The sequence below is a fragment of the Notolepis coatsorum genome (assembly GCF_963971535.1).
Source record: "Notolepis coatsorum genome assembly, chromosome: 17".
Lineage (NCBI taxonomy): Eukaryota > Metazoa > Chordata > Actinopteri > Aulopiformes > Paralepididae > Notolepis > Notolepis coatsorum.
The window spans coordinates 94,817,252-94,831,127 of record NC_140181.1 but is presented as its reverse complement, the minus strand read 5'-3'; the positions used below and the strand labels follow the sequence as shown (position 1 = coordinate 94,831,127).

The 13,876-nt window shown below is 48.6% G+C and overlaps 2 protein-coding genes across 2 annotated transcripts in view; both read right to left on the bottom strand.

The window, feature by feature from the left end:
• Positions 1–1,502: 1,502 nt before the first annotated feature.
• Positions 1,503–8,821, bottom strand: LOC311243763 (uncharacterized protein). Its single transcript, XM_084333105.1, has 2 exons — positions 7,899–8,821; positions 1,503–2,574 (listed from the first exon to the last, which is right to left on the bottom strand). The coding sequence occupies exons 1-2, from the start codon at positions 8,817–8,819 to the stop codon at positions 2,434–2,436; spliced, it is 1,062 nt and encodes a 353-aa protein (XP_084189231.1). The 5' UTR covers positions 8,820–8,821; the 3' UTR covers positions 1,503–2,433.
• A 124-nt stretch (positions 8,822–8,945) lies between these two features.
• The window catches only part of LOC311244155 (uncharacterized protein), a gene marked incomplete at both ends in the record, with an annotated part of 29,884 nt that continues 24,953 nt past the window's right edge, over positions 8,946–13,876 (bottom strand). Inside the window, 2 exons of the mRNA XM_084333563.1 lie at positions 8,946–9,207; positions 9,313–9,362. Coding sequence (XP_084189689.1) covers positions 8,946–9,207; positions 9,313–9,362 — 312 coding nt within the window. The remainder of the gene's footprint in view (positions 9,208–9,312; positions 9,363–13,876) is intronic.

Sequence of the window (13,876 nt, the reverse complement as noted above, 5' to 3'; positions counted from 1 at the left end):
TGATTGACTTTTCTGTTTCTATATTGTTTTTCTATTTATTACGTGCTGTATTTCTTGACGTAATTCTTTGGAAGAAAATGTAATATTGTGTTTGAAAACATTGTTAAGGGTTTATTGCAATAAGAGGGAGGACCTGATAAACATCTTGCTTCTTCCCATTCCTTTTTGGACAAGAGACAGTTTTGTTTATAATTTTATCTTGCTTTATTTTGATTAATTTTCTTCCTTTATTATTATTATCTTTTATCATACTTTAAAAAAAAATGTATTCAGCGGCTGGGTGGCGCAGCGGACATTGCGCTCGTCACCAACGCGAGAGACACTGGTATCGAATCCGGCTGTCAGCGTTGCCTCTGGCTTGGCCGGCCGTCATACTGGCTCAATAGACCTATCTCAAACCCTGCCCCTTTTCTTGATCCTCCAATCACAGCTGTCGCTTACCGAGGAAGTCCGAGGTAAGCGACAGCTGTGATTGGAGGATCAAGAAAAGAGGGCAGGGTTTGAGATAGGTCTATTGGCAGAGTCAGCGGGAGGGGAGCCGGTGGGTGGTAATCTGATCGTTGTAAACAGCGACTCCTACAGGTCGGTCAGGGCGCCTGCACAGCAAGGACAGGAGATGGCGAGGGTAGTGTGAGCCTCCCACACGTTACACCTCGCCAATGAAAGTCCGCGCTGGCAGGTGAAAAGAAGTGGCTGGCTGATCCGCATGTATCGGAGGGGACATGCGATAGTATCTATCAACCCTCCCTACGACCGGCCATCTTGCTCTCAATGATCTTTAGAAATCAAATAAAGATTGAATGAATGAATCAAGGCAGATACGAGATGTTTCCGTCTCATATATTTAGATTAAAAACATGGAACAATGTTAACCTTCTTACTGTCTTTTTACTATTATGTACCGTGCTACTATGCTACTATATGTATACTACCATCTATCATACTAAATTATGTCTCTATACTACTATGCACTCAGAGTGTAACACTCAAGTTTAACATTATTTGACGAACTATGTTATTGAACCTTAGCTGCCAGAGATGTATCCTTCCTGGTGACTTGTTGTTCACAATTTGTAAGTCGCTTTGGATAAAAGCGTCAGCTAAATGACTAAATGTAAATGTATCTGTAAAAGGTCAAAGATCAGCTGACAGATGCCGTTTTATCAGCTGATTGATACACTGTAACTATCTAACATACATTATACATACAGCACAACATACACAGGTTCTCTATTCTAAGACTGTAACCAAAACATCAGGAAGAGGGGATCACAGTGTAAATGTTATGATGTCATGTATGTTGTGTATGTCATAAATATCACTATGAGTTGAAAATGGGGGACCCTGATGTAAACAAGACGAAAGTCTTTCTCTGGTCTGCATCCCCTTAACAATTGTGTGTATTGAGCCGTACTGTATTGTACCCATTCTGCAATCTGTTAAATAAAGTTCTCATTCATTCATTCATTCATTCATTCACAGTAAAACATAGGCAAATAGCATAGTAGGTCTTAGAACTTTATTCAACAAGTATGGATGTTACTACAAAATATCATAAAGATAATATAAAATTCATTAATATATTGACGATAATAAGTGAAAAGAAGTTTATCATTGCATTTTAAAATAAGCATGGTGAAGCACATTTCAGCATTTGTCAATGTTGCCGTTCTACCTCTGGATTAGAATAATAATGTTAGCAGAGGTGGGACGTAACGGATTGCACCAAAAGAAAATACACACCATGTAAGTAACCGACAGTACTCATTCACTCCTACACATTATAGAATAGAATATAAATCCTTTAATCTTCCACACAACAAACGTCCATAACGACATCCTCCAAGTAGAGGATGAGTCTATCATTAAAAATCGACTGGAAACCATAATTCCCAAATCCCTCTCGTTCTCTCCATTCAGCACTAGGATTCAATTCTAAATTCCAGTCCCCTGTAGCTTTCAAATACTTCACATCCTTCAAAATCAGCTGTGCAATAGTGTCAGTATATTATGGCGACGAGACTCTGTGGCCCGTCGGTTTGCAGACCGACGCTCACCATCTGCGGCCGCGTGCGGGTCTCCGGACCCTCCTCCTCACTCAGATGGTATCTCCAGACCCTCCTCCTCCCTCAGATGGTATCTCCGGACCCTCCTCCTCACTCAGATGGTATCTCCGGACCCTCCTCCTCCCTCAGCTGGTATCTCCAGACCCTCCTCCCTCAGCTGGTATCTCCGGACCCTCCTCCTCCCTCAGCTGGTATCTCCAGACCCTCCTCCTCACTCAGATGGTATCTCCGGACCCTCCTCCTCCCTCAGCTGGTATCTCCAGACCCTCCTCCCTCAGCTGGTATCTCCGGACCCTCCTCCTCCCTCAGCTGGTATCTCCAGACCCTCCTCCTCACTCAGATGGTATCTCCGAACCCTCCTCCTCACTCAGATGGTATCTCCGACCGCCAGGGTTTCTCCGTGCCGCTGTGGTTTGCTCTGGTTGGAAGCTTGTCTCTGGGTGGAGCGAGAAGACCGGGCGAAGCAGAAGGTCAAGGTGCTGCTGGAGCTGCAGTCGTAGGTCCCGTCCTGGTGGAGCGGAGGGGAGGAGACAGTGAGACGAGGAGGGGAGGAGACTGTGAGACGAGGAGGGGAGGAGACTGTGAGACAAGGAGGGGAGGAGACAGTGAGACGAGGAGGGGAGGAGACTGTGAGACGAGGAGGGGAGGAGACTGTGAGACGAGGAGGGGAGGAGACAGTGAGACAAGGAGGGGAGGAGACAGTGAGACGAGGAGGGGAGGAGACTGTGAGACAAGGAGGGGAGGAGACAGTGAGACAAGGAGGGGAGGAGACAGTGAGGCGAGGAGACAGTGAGACAAGGAGGGGAGGAGACAGTGAGACGAGGAGGGGAGGAGAATGTGAGACGAGGAGGGGAGGAGAATGTGAGACGAGGAGGGGAGGAGACTGTGAGACAAGGAGGGGAGGAGACAGTGAGACGAGGAGGGGAGGAGACTGTGAGACGAGGAGGGGAGGAGACAGTGAGGGGAGGAGGGGAGGAGACAGTGAGACAAGGAGGGGAGGAGACAGTGAGACGAGGAGGGGAGGAGACTGTGAGACGAGGAGGGGAGGAGACTGTGAGACAAGGAGGGGAGGAGACAGTGAGACGAGGAGGGGAGGAGACTGTGAGACGAGGAGGGGAGGAGACTGTGAGACGAGGAGGGGAGGAGACAGTGAGACAAGGAGGGGAGGAGACAGTGAGACGAGGAGGGGAGGAGACAGTGAGACAAGGAGGGGAGGAGACTGTGAGACAAGGAGGGGAGGAGACAGTGAGGCGAGGAGACAGTGAGACAAGGAGGGGAGGAGACAGTGAGACGAGGAGGGGAGGAGACAGTGAGACAGTGAGACAGTGAGACGAGGAGGGGAGGAGACAGTGAGACGAGGAGGGGAGGAGACTGTGAGGGGAGGAGGGGAGGAGACAGTGAGACAAGGAGGGGAGGAGACAGTGAGACGAGGAGGGGAGGAGACTGTGAGACAAGGAGGGGAGGAGACTGTGAGACAAGGAGGGGAGGAGACAGTGAGACGAGGAGGGGAGGAGACTGTGAGACAAGGAGGGGAGGAGACAGTGAGACGAGGAGGGGAGGAGACAGTGAGAGGAGGAGGGGAGGAGACTGTGAGAGGAGGAGGGGAGGAGACAGTGAGGAGGGGAGGAGACAGTGAGAGGAGGAGGAGACAGTGAGACGAGGATGGGAGGAGACAGTGAGACGAGGAGACAGTGAGACGAGGAGGGGAGGAGACAGTGAGACGAGGAGGGGAGGAGACAGTGAGACGAGGAGGCGAGGAGACAGTGAGGGGAGGAGGGGAGGAGACAGTGAGACGAGGAGGGGAGGAGACAGTGAGACGAGGAGGGGAGGAGACAGTGAGACGAGGAGGGGAGGAGACAGTGAGACGAGGAGGCGAGGAGACAGTGAGACGAGGAGGGGAGGAGACAGTGAGACGAGGAGGCGAGGAGACAGTGAGACGAGGAGGCGAGGAGACAGTGAGACAAGGAGGGGAGGAGACAGTGAGACGAGGAGGGGAGGAGACAGTGAGACGAGGAGACAGTGAGACGAGGAGGGGAGGAGACAGTGAGACGAGGAGGGGAGGAGACAGTGAGAGGAGGAGGGGAGGAGACCGTGAGACGAGGAGACAGTGAGACAAGGAGGGGAGGAGACAGTGAGGCGAGGAGGGGAGGAGACCGTGAGACGAGGAGACAGTGAGACAGTGAGAGGAGGAGGGGAGGAGACCGTGAGACGAGGAGACAGTGAGACGAGGAGGGGAGGAGACAGTGAGACGAGGAGACAGTGAGACGAGGAGGGGAGGAGACAGTGAGAGGAGGAGGGGAGGAGACCGTGAGACGAGGAGACAGTGAGACAAGGAGGGGAGGAGACAATGAGGCGAGGAGGGGAGGAGACAGTGAGAGGAGGAGGGGAGGAGACCGTGAGACGAGGAGACAGTGAGACAAGGAGGGGAGGAGACAGTGAGGCGAGGAGGGGAGGAGACAGTGAGAGGAGGAGGGGAGGAGACCGTGAGACGAGGAGACAGTGAGACAGTGAGGCGAGGAGGGGAGGAGACAGTGAGGCAAGGAGACAGTGAGGCGAGGAGACAGTGAGACGAGGAGGGGAGGAGACAGTGAGACAAGGAGGGGAGGAGACAGTGAGGCGAGGAGGAGACCGTGAGACGAGGAGACAGTGAGACAGTGAGGCGAGGAGGGGAGGAGACAGTGAGGCGAGGAGACAGTGAGGCGAGGAGGGGAGGAGACAGTGAGACGAGGAGACAGTGAGGCGAGGAGGGGAGGAGACAGTGAGGCGAGGAGACAGTGAGACAGTGAGGCGAGGAGGGGAGGAGACAGTGAGGCGAGGAGGGGAGGAGACAGTGAGACAGTGAGGCGAGGAGGGGAGGAGACAGTGAGGCGAGGAGGGGAGGAGACAGTGAGGCGAGGAGACAGTGAGGCGAGGAGGGGAGGAGACAGTGAGGCGAGGAGGAGACAGTGAGAGGAGGAGGGGAGGAGACCGTGAGACGAGGAGGGGAGGAGACAGTGAGACGAGGAGGGGAGGAGACAGTGAGACGAGGAGACAGTGAGACGAGGAGGGGAGGAGAGTGAGGCGAGGAGGGGAGGAGACAGTGAGAGGAGGAGGGGAGGAGACCGTGAGACGAGGAGGGGAGGAGACAGTGAGACGAGGAGGGGAGGAGACAGTGAGGGGAGGAGACAGTGAGGGGAGGAGACAGTGAGACGAGGAGGGGAGGAGACAGTGAGAGGAGGAGGGGAGGAGACCGTGAGACGAGGAGGGGAGGAGACAGTGAGACGAGGAGGAGAGGAGACAGTGAGGGGAGGAGACAGTGAGACGAGGAGGGGAGGAGACAGTGAGGCATGCGGCTACGTTCACGCTGCAGGCAGAAGTGGCCCAAATCTGATTCTATTTGCTCATATCTGTGACTCAGATCTGTTCTTAGTTTTCTTTTCATGACAGTGTGAACAGCACAAATCACATGGAATTTTTTATTTTATTTTTATTATTATTTTATTTTAGATTCTGATTTGGGCCACTTACATAATGTAGTCGGAAGTCCTAAATCAGATACAGGCATTCAACTTCATAAATTAAACCATAATCTGTGACTTAAGTGTTCTCTGGATGCGGATACAAACCACTAGCCTACAGTAGCTGTTGGCCAAAAACACCTCTCCAGGAGCTATAGGCTATAGGCTAGTGGTGGTCCATATCTGCTTTCATTCATTATGCTAAACTAGGCTAGCTTTCAGCCAGATAGCCTTCTACTGGCCACACAAAGGGGAAATAGGTATCTATCTTCTTGTCCGACTCTGGAGAAGACGGTAAGCCCATAATGTTGGTGTGTTCCTTTACAGTTTTTTTCCGATTGCTTAAGCATGATTTTAAAAACGGGGCCCGATGTTTCAAAACACTACACACAATTAGCACAAACACACAATTAGCAGAACACCTCAGATCCTTTGCTAAATGAAACACTCTTGTAAAAACGATACTAATTTTAAAAAAAAACACATTTTGTTACCATATGAAACACACACGTTTCATATGACTTCATTCAGTTTGACTCAGTTACACACTGCTGTGCTTAACCTAAAACACTTTTAGCAATTCTACTTCTCAGTGATTAGAGTACTGTAAGTGAAGTACACAGAGAATGTGCCAATATACAATAAATTCACCAAACACTACACCAATGCTGTAAACTGATGGAAATATAATTGTTCTCTCCATATACCCAAATCAGTCAACATTTCAACAGAGAATCACAACAAAACATGTCCCAGTTTTCATGCTACTACAGTAGCGTGCATAACACTGTAAGCTCAGCAAATATCAGACAAACATAAAATACTGTATCCAGTATAAGTTACAATTACAGTAAAACAAAAACAGAAATAGAAGAAATTTAAATAGAGTACAGAAAATACTAGACATTATCTCTTCGCCTAGCTGGATCTGGCCAGAGAATTTATGGAAAACTGGGACATGTTTTGATTCTCCATGTTGAAGGATGTCTATGTTTTTCAATGTATATAATGTATATATCGGTGGGTGACAGCATCTACTCAGACTGATCTATGGATCTTAAAAGTAGGGCAGTCAGTTCTGTGTCTCCACGGTGGCAAGCAGAGCCCAGTGCTCCGAGGTCGTCCGGCAGCTTGTACCATAAACAACTAGATAAGGACTGAGAGAGAGAACTATGGAGAGTTTGACATCAATAGAACGGACGTTTAGTGTGTGTTAAAGGTGAACAGCGCAGTTGTCATGACAGCGTGTCACATAGCAACGAGAAGAGGGGCCGGGCCTGTCGTTGCTATGGCGAGAATAATATAATGAGAGTGTCTTCCGGGTGGGAGTTAGACTGAGAAACGAACCACACAGAAGAGAAGAACCATCAGAGACGTTGAGACGGCTCCCTCCTCCCCTCGCAAAGAGAGGGGGGGGGGGGGGCAGCAATGGAGGAGTGCCACGACGACAGGCTTTTGGAATAACCACCAGGCCGCGATGACCACCGAGCGGGGTGAAAGGAGAGATCATTAGAATAATGAATTTAGTTTCTTCCCAAGACTTTTCAAGGACAATTACAGAATTGGTTTTCATCTTGTACGAGGTTTTGTTTATGGAATAAACAACGTTTGTCGAAGAAAGGTATCACGCTGGCAGTGTCGTTTCTTATGACTATGGATGTACCATCAGGGGTTGCAAGAAAAACACAACGCACAAGAGAGAGGGAGACGAAGGAGATGATGAGATGAGATTGGCTGATTGCCAGAATCCTACAATGTTGACATGTTGACTGATTTGGGTATATGGAGAGAAAATGTATATCTGCATCATTGGTTGTCTTGTGTAGTGTTTGGTGAATGTATTGTATATTTGCACATTCTCTGCGTACTTCACTCTCCTTCCATTTTGGTTGGAGACCACAACAATTAAGCATTCATGTGTTTGTGCACCTGGTGGCTGTGTTTAGTGTGAGAGAATAGTCCCCTCCCCCTCAAACAATCCCCCAGCCATGTTTCAACCCTCCCTCCCAGTACCCTCCCCATCCATTCACCTTTTGTCTCACACCTTCAACGGTTCTTTGTCTAAACAGCTTCCGATGGGTAAAACTATTGTTGTGTTGTATATCACAACTATAGAAGTAATGGATAATGGGATTAGGGGTGTGTCAATTGACTCAAGCTCCGCCCTCTTTTCTTGATCCTCCAATCGTAACCGTTGCTTGTCCAAGGGAAGCAACAGCTGTGATCGGAGGATCAAGGAAAAATGGGGGCAGCGCTTGAGATACAGTAGGTACAGTAAATTGAATACCATAATGGGAACGTACGCACACATCACGTATTGCATTACATAGCTCACCTCTACTGTGATGGTGCTTAAGCTCTGCTCCCTACTGATGTTTCCTCTCCCGGCAGCCTGGTTCTGACCGCTCCCCTTCTCCTCCTTCTGGACACGGCCCGCCTCGTCCCTCTGCTTCATGAACCGCTGGTTGACGATCCTGGTGACGCTGTCGTTCCTGTGCACCGACGCGCCGGGGGACCTGGAGGGAATGCGCTCCACGCCCTTCAGGCCGCTCTTCCCCTTGTTCAGCCCGACTACCGCCGGCACCGGCTTGTCCTGTCCCCGGCCACTCACCCGCCTCAGGAACTCTGTGACCAGGCCACAGCGGTTGGACCCGGCGGGTTTGCTGGGGGGCTTTATGCTTCGGCCCGAGCCGCCGACCTCACCGTTGGGAGTGCTGTGGTTTGGTCCCGCACCTGCTCTGGTGTTCGTGGGCCGCGCCCACGCCGCCCCGGGGCGGCCTTGAGGGGAGAGATTCTTGGTTGCGGCCGCGGACGAGGAGGAGGAGGAGGACGGCGCCGACGATGTCGTTGTGGAGGCGCTAAAATTGGTGGAGGAATGGAAAGAGGAGGAGCAGGAGGTGGAATGTCTCCGGTACAGCCTCGGGGAGGTGGATGTGGGTTTGGGCCTCTCCACCCGGATGCCCGCAACCCTCTCCAGGGAGCTGGAGATGTGGTGATTGCGGGCAGCGGCCAAGGAGGAGGAGGAGGAGGAGGAGGACTGCAGGATCCGTGTAGGGCTGTGCCTCATGGCGACGAGACTCTGTGGCCCGTCGGTTTGCAGACCGACGCTCACCATCTGCGGCCGCGTGTGGGTCTGGGTACCCAGGGAGGTCACCTCCGCCTCCTCCCACCCTCCTTCGCCAAACCTCCCCGTCTTCCTCTCCAGCGAGCCGGAGCGACCGCCCGACTGCCGCAAGCCGGCGGTCATCTCCTTCATGTCGTCGCTCATGTTCGCCGACAGCCCCAGGCAGAGGGTGGAGAAGGAGCCGGGCGGCGTGCACCAAGGAGACGTCGAGGACACGGAGTCTCCGTCCTCCGCAGCGACGGGGCTTCGCCTCCGCTGAGCCAGCCGGACTCTCTCCGCCGACGGGGGACTGTAGTAGAGGCGGAGGGCGGTCCGCTCCGGAGCCGTGTGCCATCTCTCCACGGGCGTCGTCCGGTCCAAGTCGAGGTCGGGGAAGCTGAGCGGCATGATGGGATGGTCCCAGGTCTTAGTGGGGTCTTCTCGGTCCATCTGAGCGGCCTCCTGGCTGAGATAACACCAGTTCCTCCTCCGGTTGGAGCCATAGGGAGAAAAGGGCCGTTTCCCTTTAGAGGCGTACGTCCTGTAAAGACAGCGGGGTCCGTGTAAAGGATTCAGTAACAGTAGACTCCAGCGATTATATATTATGGTAAAAGAGTATGCGCGGATGTTTGTGGGGAGAACTGACCTGTCCGTTTGAACGTATCTTCCATTATCGGTGACAGAATTGACAGCACACTAGGGACAAAAAAAAAGAATCCAATGATTTGGCTAATATTGACTATTGAACTTGATTCATTATATTTCAGATTGTTTATCATAGACCCTATAGTCCCCCTGCTTCTTCAGCAAGGTTTGTTTGTCTGTGAAGAGGTGATGGATCTCTTTAAGTGGAGTAACAACCATTCATGACATTAATAATTTTCCTGTTGAACAGACTTGCTGTGACTAGCCGACACCACTTTCTGGCCAGAGCCAGACTGCCGTTTGGCAAGAACTCAAAACACTAAATTACAAGTCTTATCTGAGGTGTAGAAAGAGCTTTACTGGAGTTGGTCCCCAGGGGGGGCGCTGCTCACTGCTCCTAAATAGCTAGGATGGGTCAAACACAGAGGACCCACTTCTTCAAGCAGGAAGAACCAAGAATGTAACCCTTTGAGGTGTAAGATCTCACAGATGAGACGGAATTTTGAGAACTGAACATTCCAATGATGATGATGATGATGATGTAACACATGGTTACCGGTCACCGAAGTCTGTGGAGTTTGATGTACATTAATGCTGTATATACTGGATACATATATATTTATTCTTACTATATATATATATATATATATATATATATATATATATATATATATATATATATATATATATATCCACATTATGTGACCGTGGCCAGCTCTATCGACCAGGCACTTCGCGCGAGAGCAAAACAACGCTTCTTTAATTTTTTTTATTATATATTATCACAGTTTGAATGTTTAAGAACATATTTACTGTAAAAGTGAACAGTTATAGTATCTCTAATAGTAACAATTCTTTGTTTAAAAAAAGGCTGTTTCCGTGCGACTTTTGTCATTGCATGGGGGCGGAATAAAATGTGCATGCGAATCAAGTCGAGTGCTTTCGTTGGCGTTGGGAGAGTGGGAGAGCGACGCCCATAAACACACATGGCCTCTGTTGGTAAACTTTCCATCAGATTTAATGAACAAGGTATTGGACTCTGCCTCGGAGGGTCTGTCGGGTCTGTCTTTATGCGTAAGTTGTTGACTAGTTGTTTATTTAGAATGTATGCGAAATGCAAAATAATAAGCTTGGCGCATTGGACCGGAAACCGGGGCGAATTAGACGTGAGAAGAAGAAATCGTAGTAGAAATCGTAGTCCTAAAACAGAGGAGACCCCAGGGCTTTCGATTTGCGTCTAGATTTTATAAAACTCCACCGACAGTGGCTGCCGACAGCGGAAGTCCAACCATATCACATTTTTCGTGTTTATATCTCACGGGTCAAACAAACCTAAACGTTATTGTTTCTTTACCTTTCTGTGAACATAGAAAAAAGTCTGTTTTAACATCGTTTAACATTCTCAGAGACACACACACACAAGATACATGCACATGGAATATTGTTATTGGACACAGACACGGACCCTGCACTTTACCTTAAGATGCATACAACTCGGGCGGCTACATGGCGTAGTGGGCAAGGCGCTCGCCACGAAATGCTGGAGATGCTGGGCTCGTCAGTTCGAGCCCAGCGCTCCACATTTGCTTTCAGTTTAGCTGGTCGTCCATACTAATACACATTGGCCGTGTTAGTTGGTGGGAAACTGATGGGTGGGGATCGGGCGTTGTGGACAGCGACTCCTACAGGTCGGTTGGTGCGCCTGCGCAGTAGAATCAGGAAGTGTCGGGGGCAGCGTGAGCCTCCCACGCGTTACTCCTCGCCACTGAGAGATCGAGCTGCGCAGGTGAAAAGATGCGACTGCTGTTACCTCAAGTACCGGAGGGGACTTGTGCTATGTATGACTTAGTCCACATTGCAGCCGGCTTGTGGGAGGCAAGAAACAGCGTCCGTGACAGGGGAGGGTTGAATTGGATGATACGAAATTGGGATGGGAGAAAATATAGAAAATGGGAGAAAAAGTGGATACAAAAAAAATAAGATGCATACAACTCAGTGGCCGCCGGCCGATAGGGGGCGCTGGGGCGCCGCCCCCCCTGGTTGAGAGAGAGTGAGAAGAAGAACTTGTGTTTTTTATTTTAGATATTTTGAAGCCCTAAAAATAAACTAAACATGTTTAAAATAATTACTATTGAAATGCACAATAACGTTAATATAGCATGTATGTAATATAGTTTGTTCATGCTATTCTCCCCTCTCGTTTGTGATTGACGTCACTCTCATAGAACTCTACCTACCTCCAAACCTGGGCGCTAGTCCTTAACGCACACCGACTCGGCGTCACTGCGCGCAAGCGGCCAATGTAAATGAATCAAGGAAATAAATTTAGCCTATCAACTGTCATAAATATGATCTGTCGGGCGTGGCTTTCTAGCGCTCCAAGCAAGCAGGGTCACTGGTGTGTTGTCACCAGTGATGCCACAGATTACTTGTAAAAGTAATCCGATTACTGATTATTGATTACTCCTTTAAAAAGTAATCCAAGTTACTTTACTGATTACTTGATTATCAGAGTAACTTAGTTACTTTGAAAGTAACTAGGTTACGAAGTCGTCGTCGTTCCCCCAACCGTTTTTTTAAACGCTTTATTGAAAGTGCATAAATTGTTTTTAACTTGTTTCTCTGCACATAACGTAAATTGTTAAACTAGTGCTTCAGCTTCTGTACCATCAAGTATGGTAAAGCAACAGTCTATGATGCTCACAGCATTAGAGCAGCCAGCCAGTGGTTTTACAAAACCAGTGTATCCATTCACATCTAACAAATGCAGGCTGAACTATTCAATTATATCAACTGTAACTATTAAATTGTTTTTATAAATGTCTCTCTATAAACATACAATCAGTCTCTCTTTAACATGTAAATTAACTGTAAATCTGGCAAATAAGAGCTTTTGCTCTGCCACCATCAAATATACATTAATCAAAAGGGAAAGAAACAATCTCTCTCTTTTGCTGTTTGGCTGGCCTCCGAGTCCTCCTGTACCTACTAGTCGAAGCGTCGGCTAGTGTTGTGAATCTGTGATTCCAGATGCTTTCAATGCAATTGGATGTGCTGTTTTTAGCAGTAGACAGTATTTTGTTTCCTCCGCATATGAACGTGAAGTAGTGACTGACGAGCGTTTTGGGATGGAAGTCTGAACAGAAACTCACTTTTAATTTTGCCAAGCGTTTTGGGGTGGAATTCTCCGACGACGGAGCCCTGCTGTCACACGATTGGCGCATATGTCACATGACGTGCTGTGAAGACCCGCCCTACTCTGCCTCTGATTCGCAGACTGTGGATGGGGAATGTGATTGTACCAAAGCAGAGTCACTCACAGACAGAGTGTCCAGTCACGCCGCGGCCCGCGGGACACATTCTTGTGTAACCCTTTCACTGCCACACTACGTCACTCCCAAAAGAAAAACGGCTCAAAATGTATTTTTGACTGTCGAAAACGAAATAAAATACTGCATTCCGCCTGCATTATGAATTTATGATGAGATAGTAACGAAATAGTAATGCACAGCCACTTGGACAAGTAACTGCAATCAGATTACTGGCTTTTAAAGATTAACGCGTTAGATTACTATTTTCGGGGGAAAGTAATCAGATTACAATAACGCGTTACTTAGTAACGCGTTACCGGCATCACTGGTTGTCACTCCCTCCACACAGAACGGAGAGTTTGCTAGCTTACTAGTAGCTACCATGGATCATGAGGGCAGAACATTCCAACCTCGAAAATGCAGGTAAATCCCTCAAAACAATACCTTTTGAGAGATGAACACTGGAGTGAAAGAGTTTCGACCTCATCAGCCTGATATCTCAATTCAGAAACAATCAACAGACAGAGGAAGACAATATACTCTGTAGTTTTCAAGCTGGTCGTAAGAAGTGTTGGCTACTTGGCTAACAAGAAGCTATATGCTAGCTGGATGCAGTCATGTAAATACCGTATGTTGCTTTCAATTCCTGCTTTTTAAAACGACAGGGACAGATGCAACATGCCCATGGACTGTTACTGGAGTTTCTTTTTGAGTGGATTTAAAAGAAAAAAAGTGGATTATGGCTTGTGGACAGCTGAATATCTCGCCCCCTTCAACTCTTGCGATGGTAAGTCTATGTTTAATTTACGCAAGCTAGCCTTGGCTCTTTTAACAATATGCTAAATATGCTGTACTCATACTGAAGTTATTCTTGGTATATACTGTATACTAGATGATCCTTTGCAGTTCCTTCTAATTTGTGTAAGGTTAGTGCCTGGGATTCCACGTCATGCTGTGTGTGTGTGAGAGAGAGAGAGAAAGAGAGAGATAGAGAGATAGAGGGGGATACTAATTAATTTCGCCTGGGACAATATATTGGTAACTTGTTTCAAATGACAAGATATACCTCTGTGATTATTATTGTACGGATCTGAATACGGGTGTGCGCGTGGGAGCATGCACAAATATATTACAGTGATAATATGCTGCTCCCGAGTCCGAGAGAGAGAGAGAGCGAGAGCGAGAGAGTGAGTTTTGAGATCTGGGCGTGCGTGTTTGTGTAGGCGCTATTGGAAACGTGGCTGCATTGACTGT

Excerpts from the sequence above, each read along its gene's own strand:
- LOC311243763 (XM_084333105.1), bottom strand. The coding sequence starts at position 8,819 with ATGAAGGAGATGACCGCCGGCTTGCGGCAGTCGGGCGGTCGCTCCGGC. Across the intron at positions 2,575-7,898 it reads TAAGCACCATCACAGTAGAG|GACGGGACCTACGACTGCAG; the intron begins GTGAGCTATGTA and ends CCGCTCCACCAG.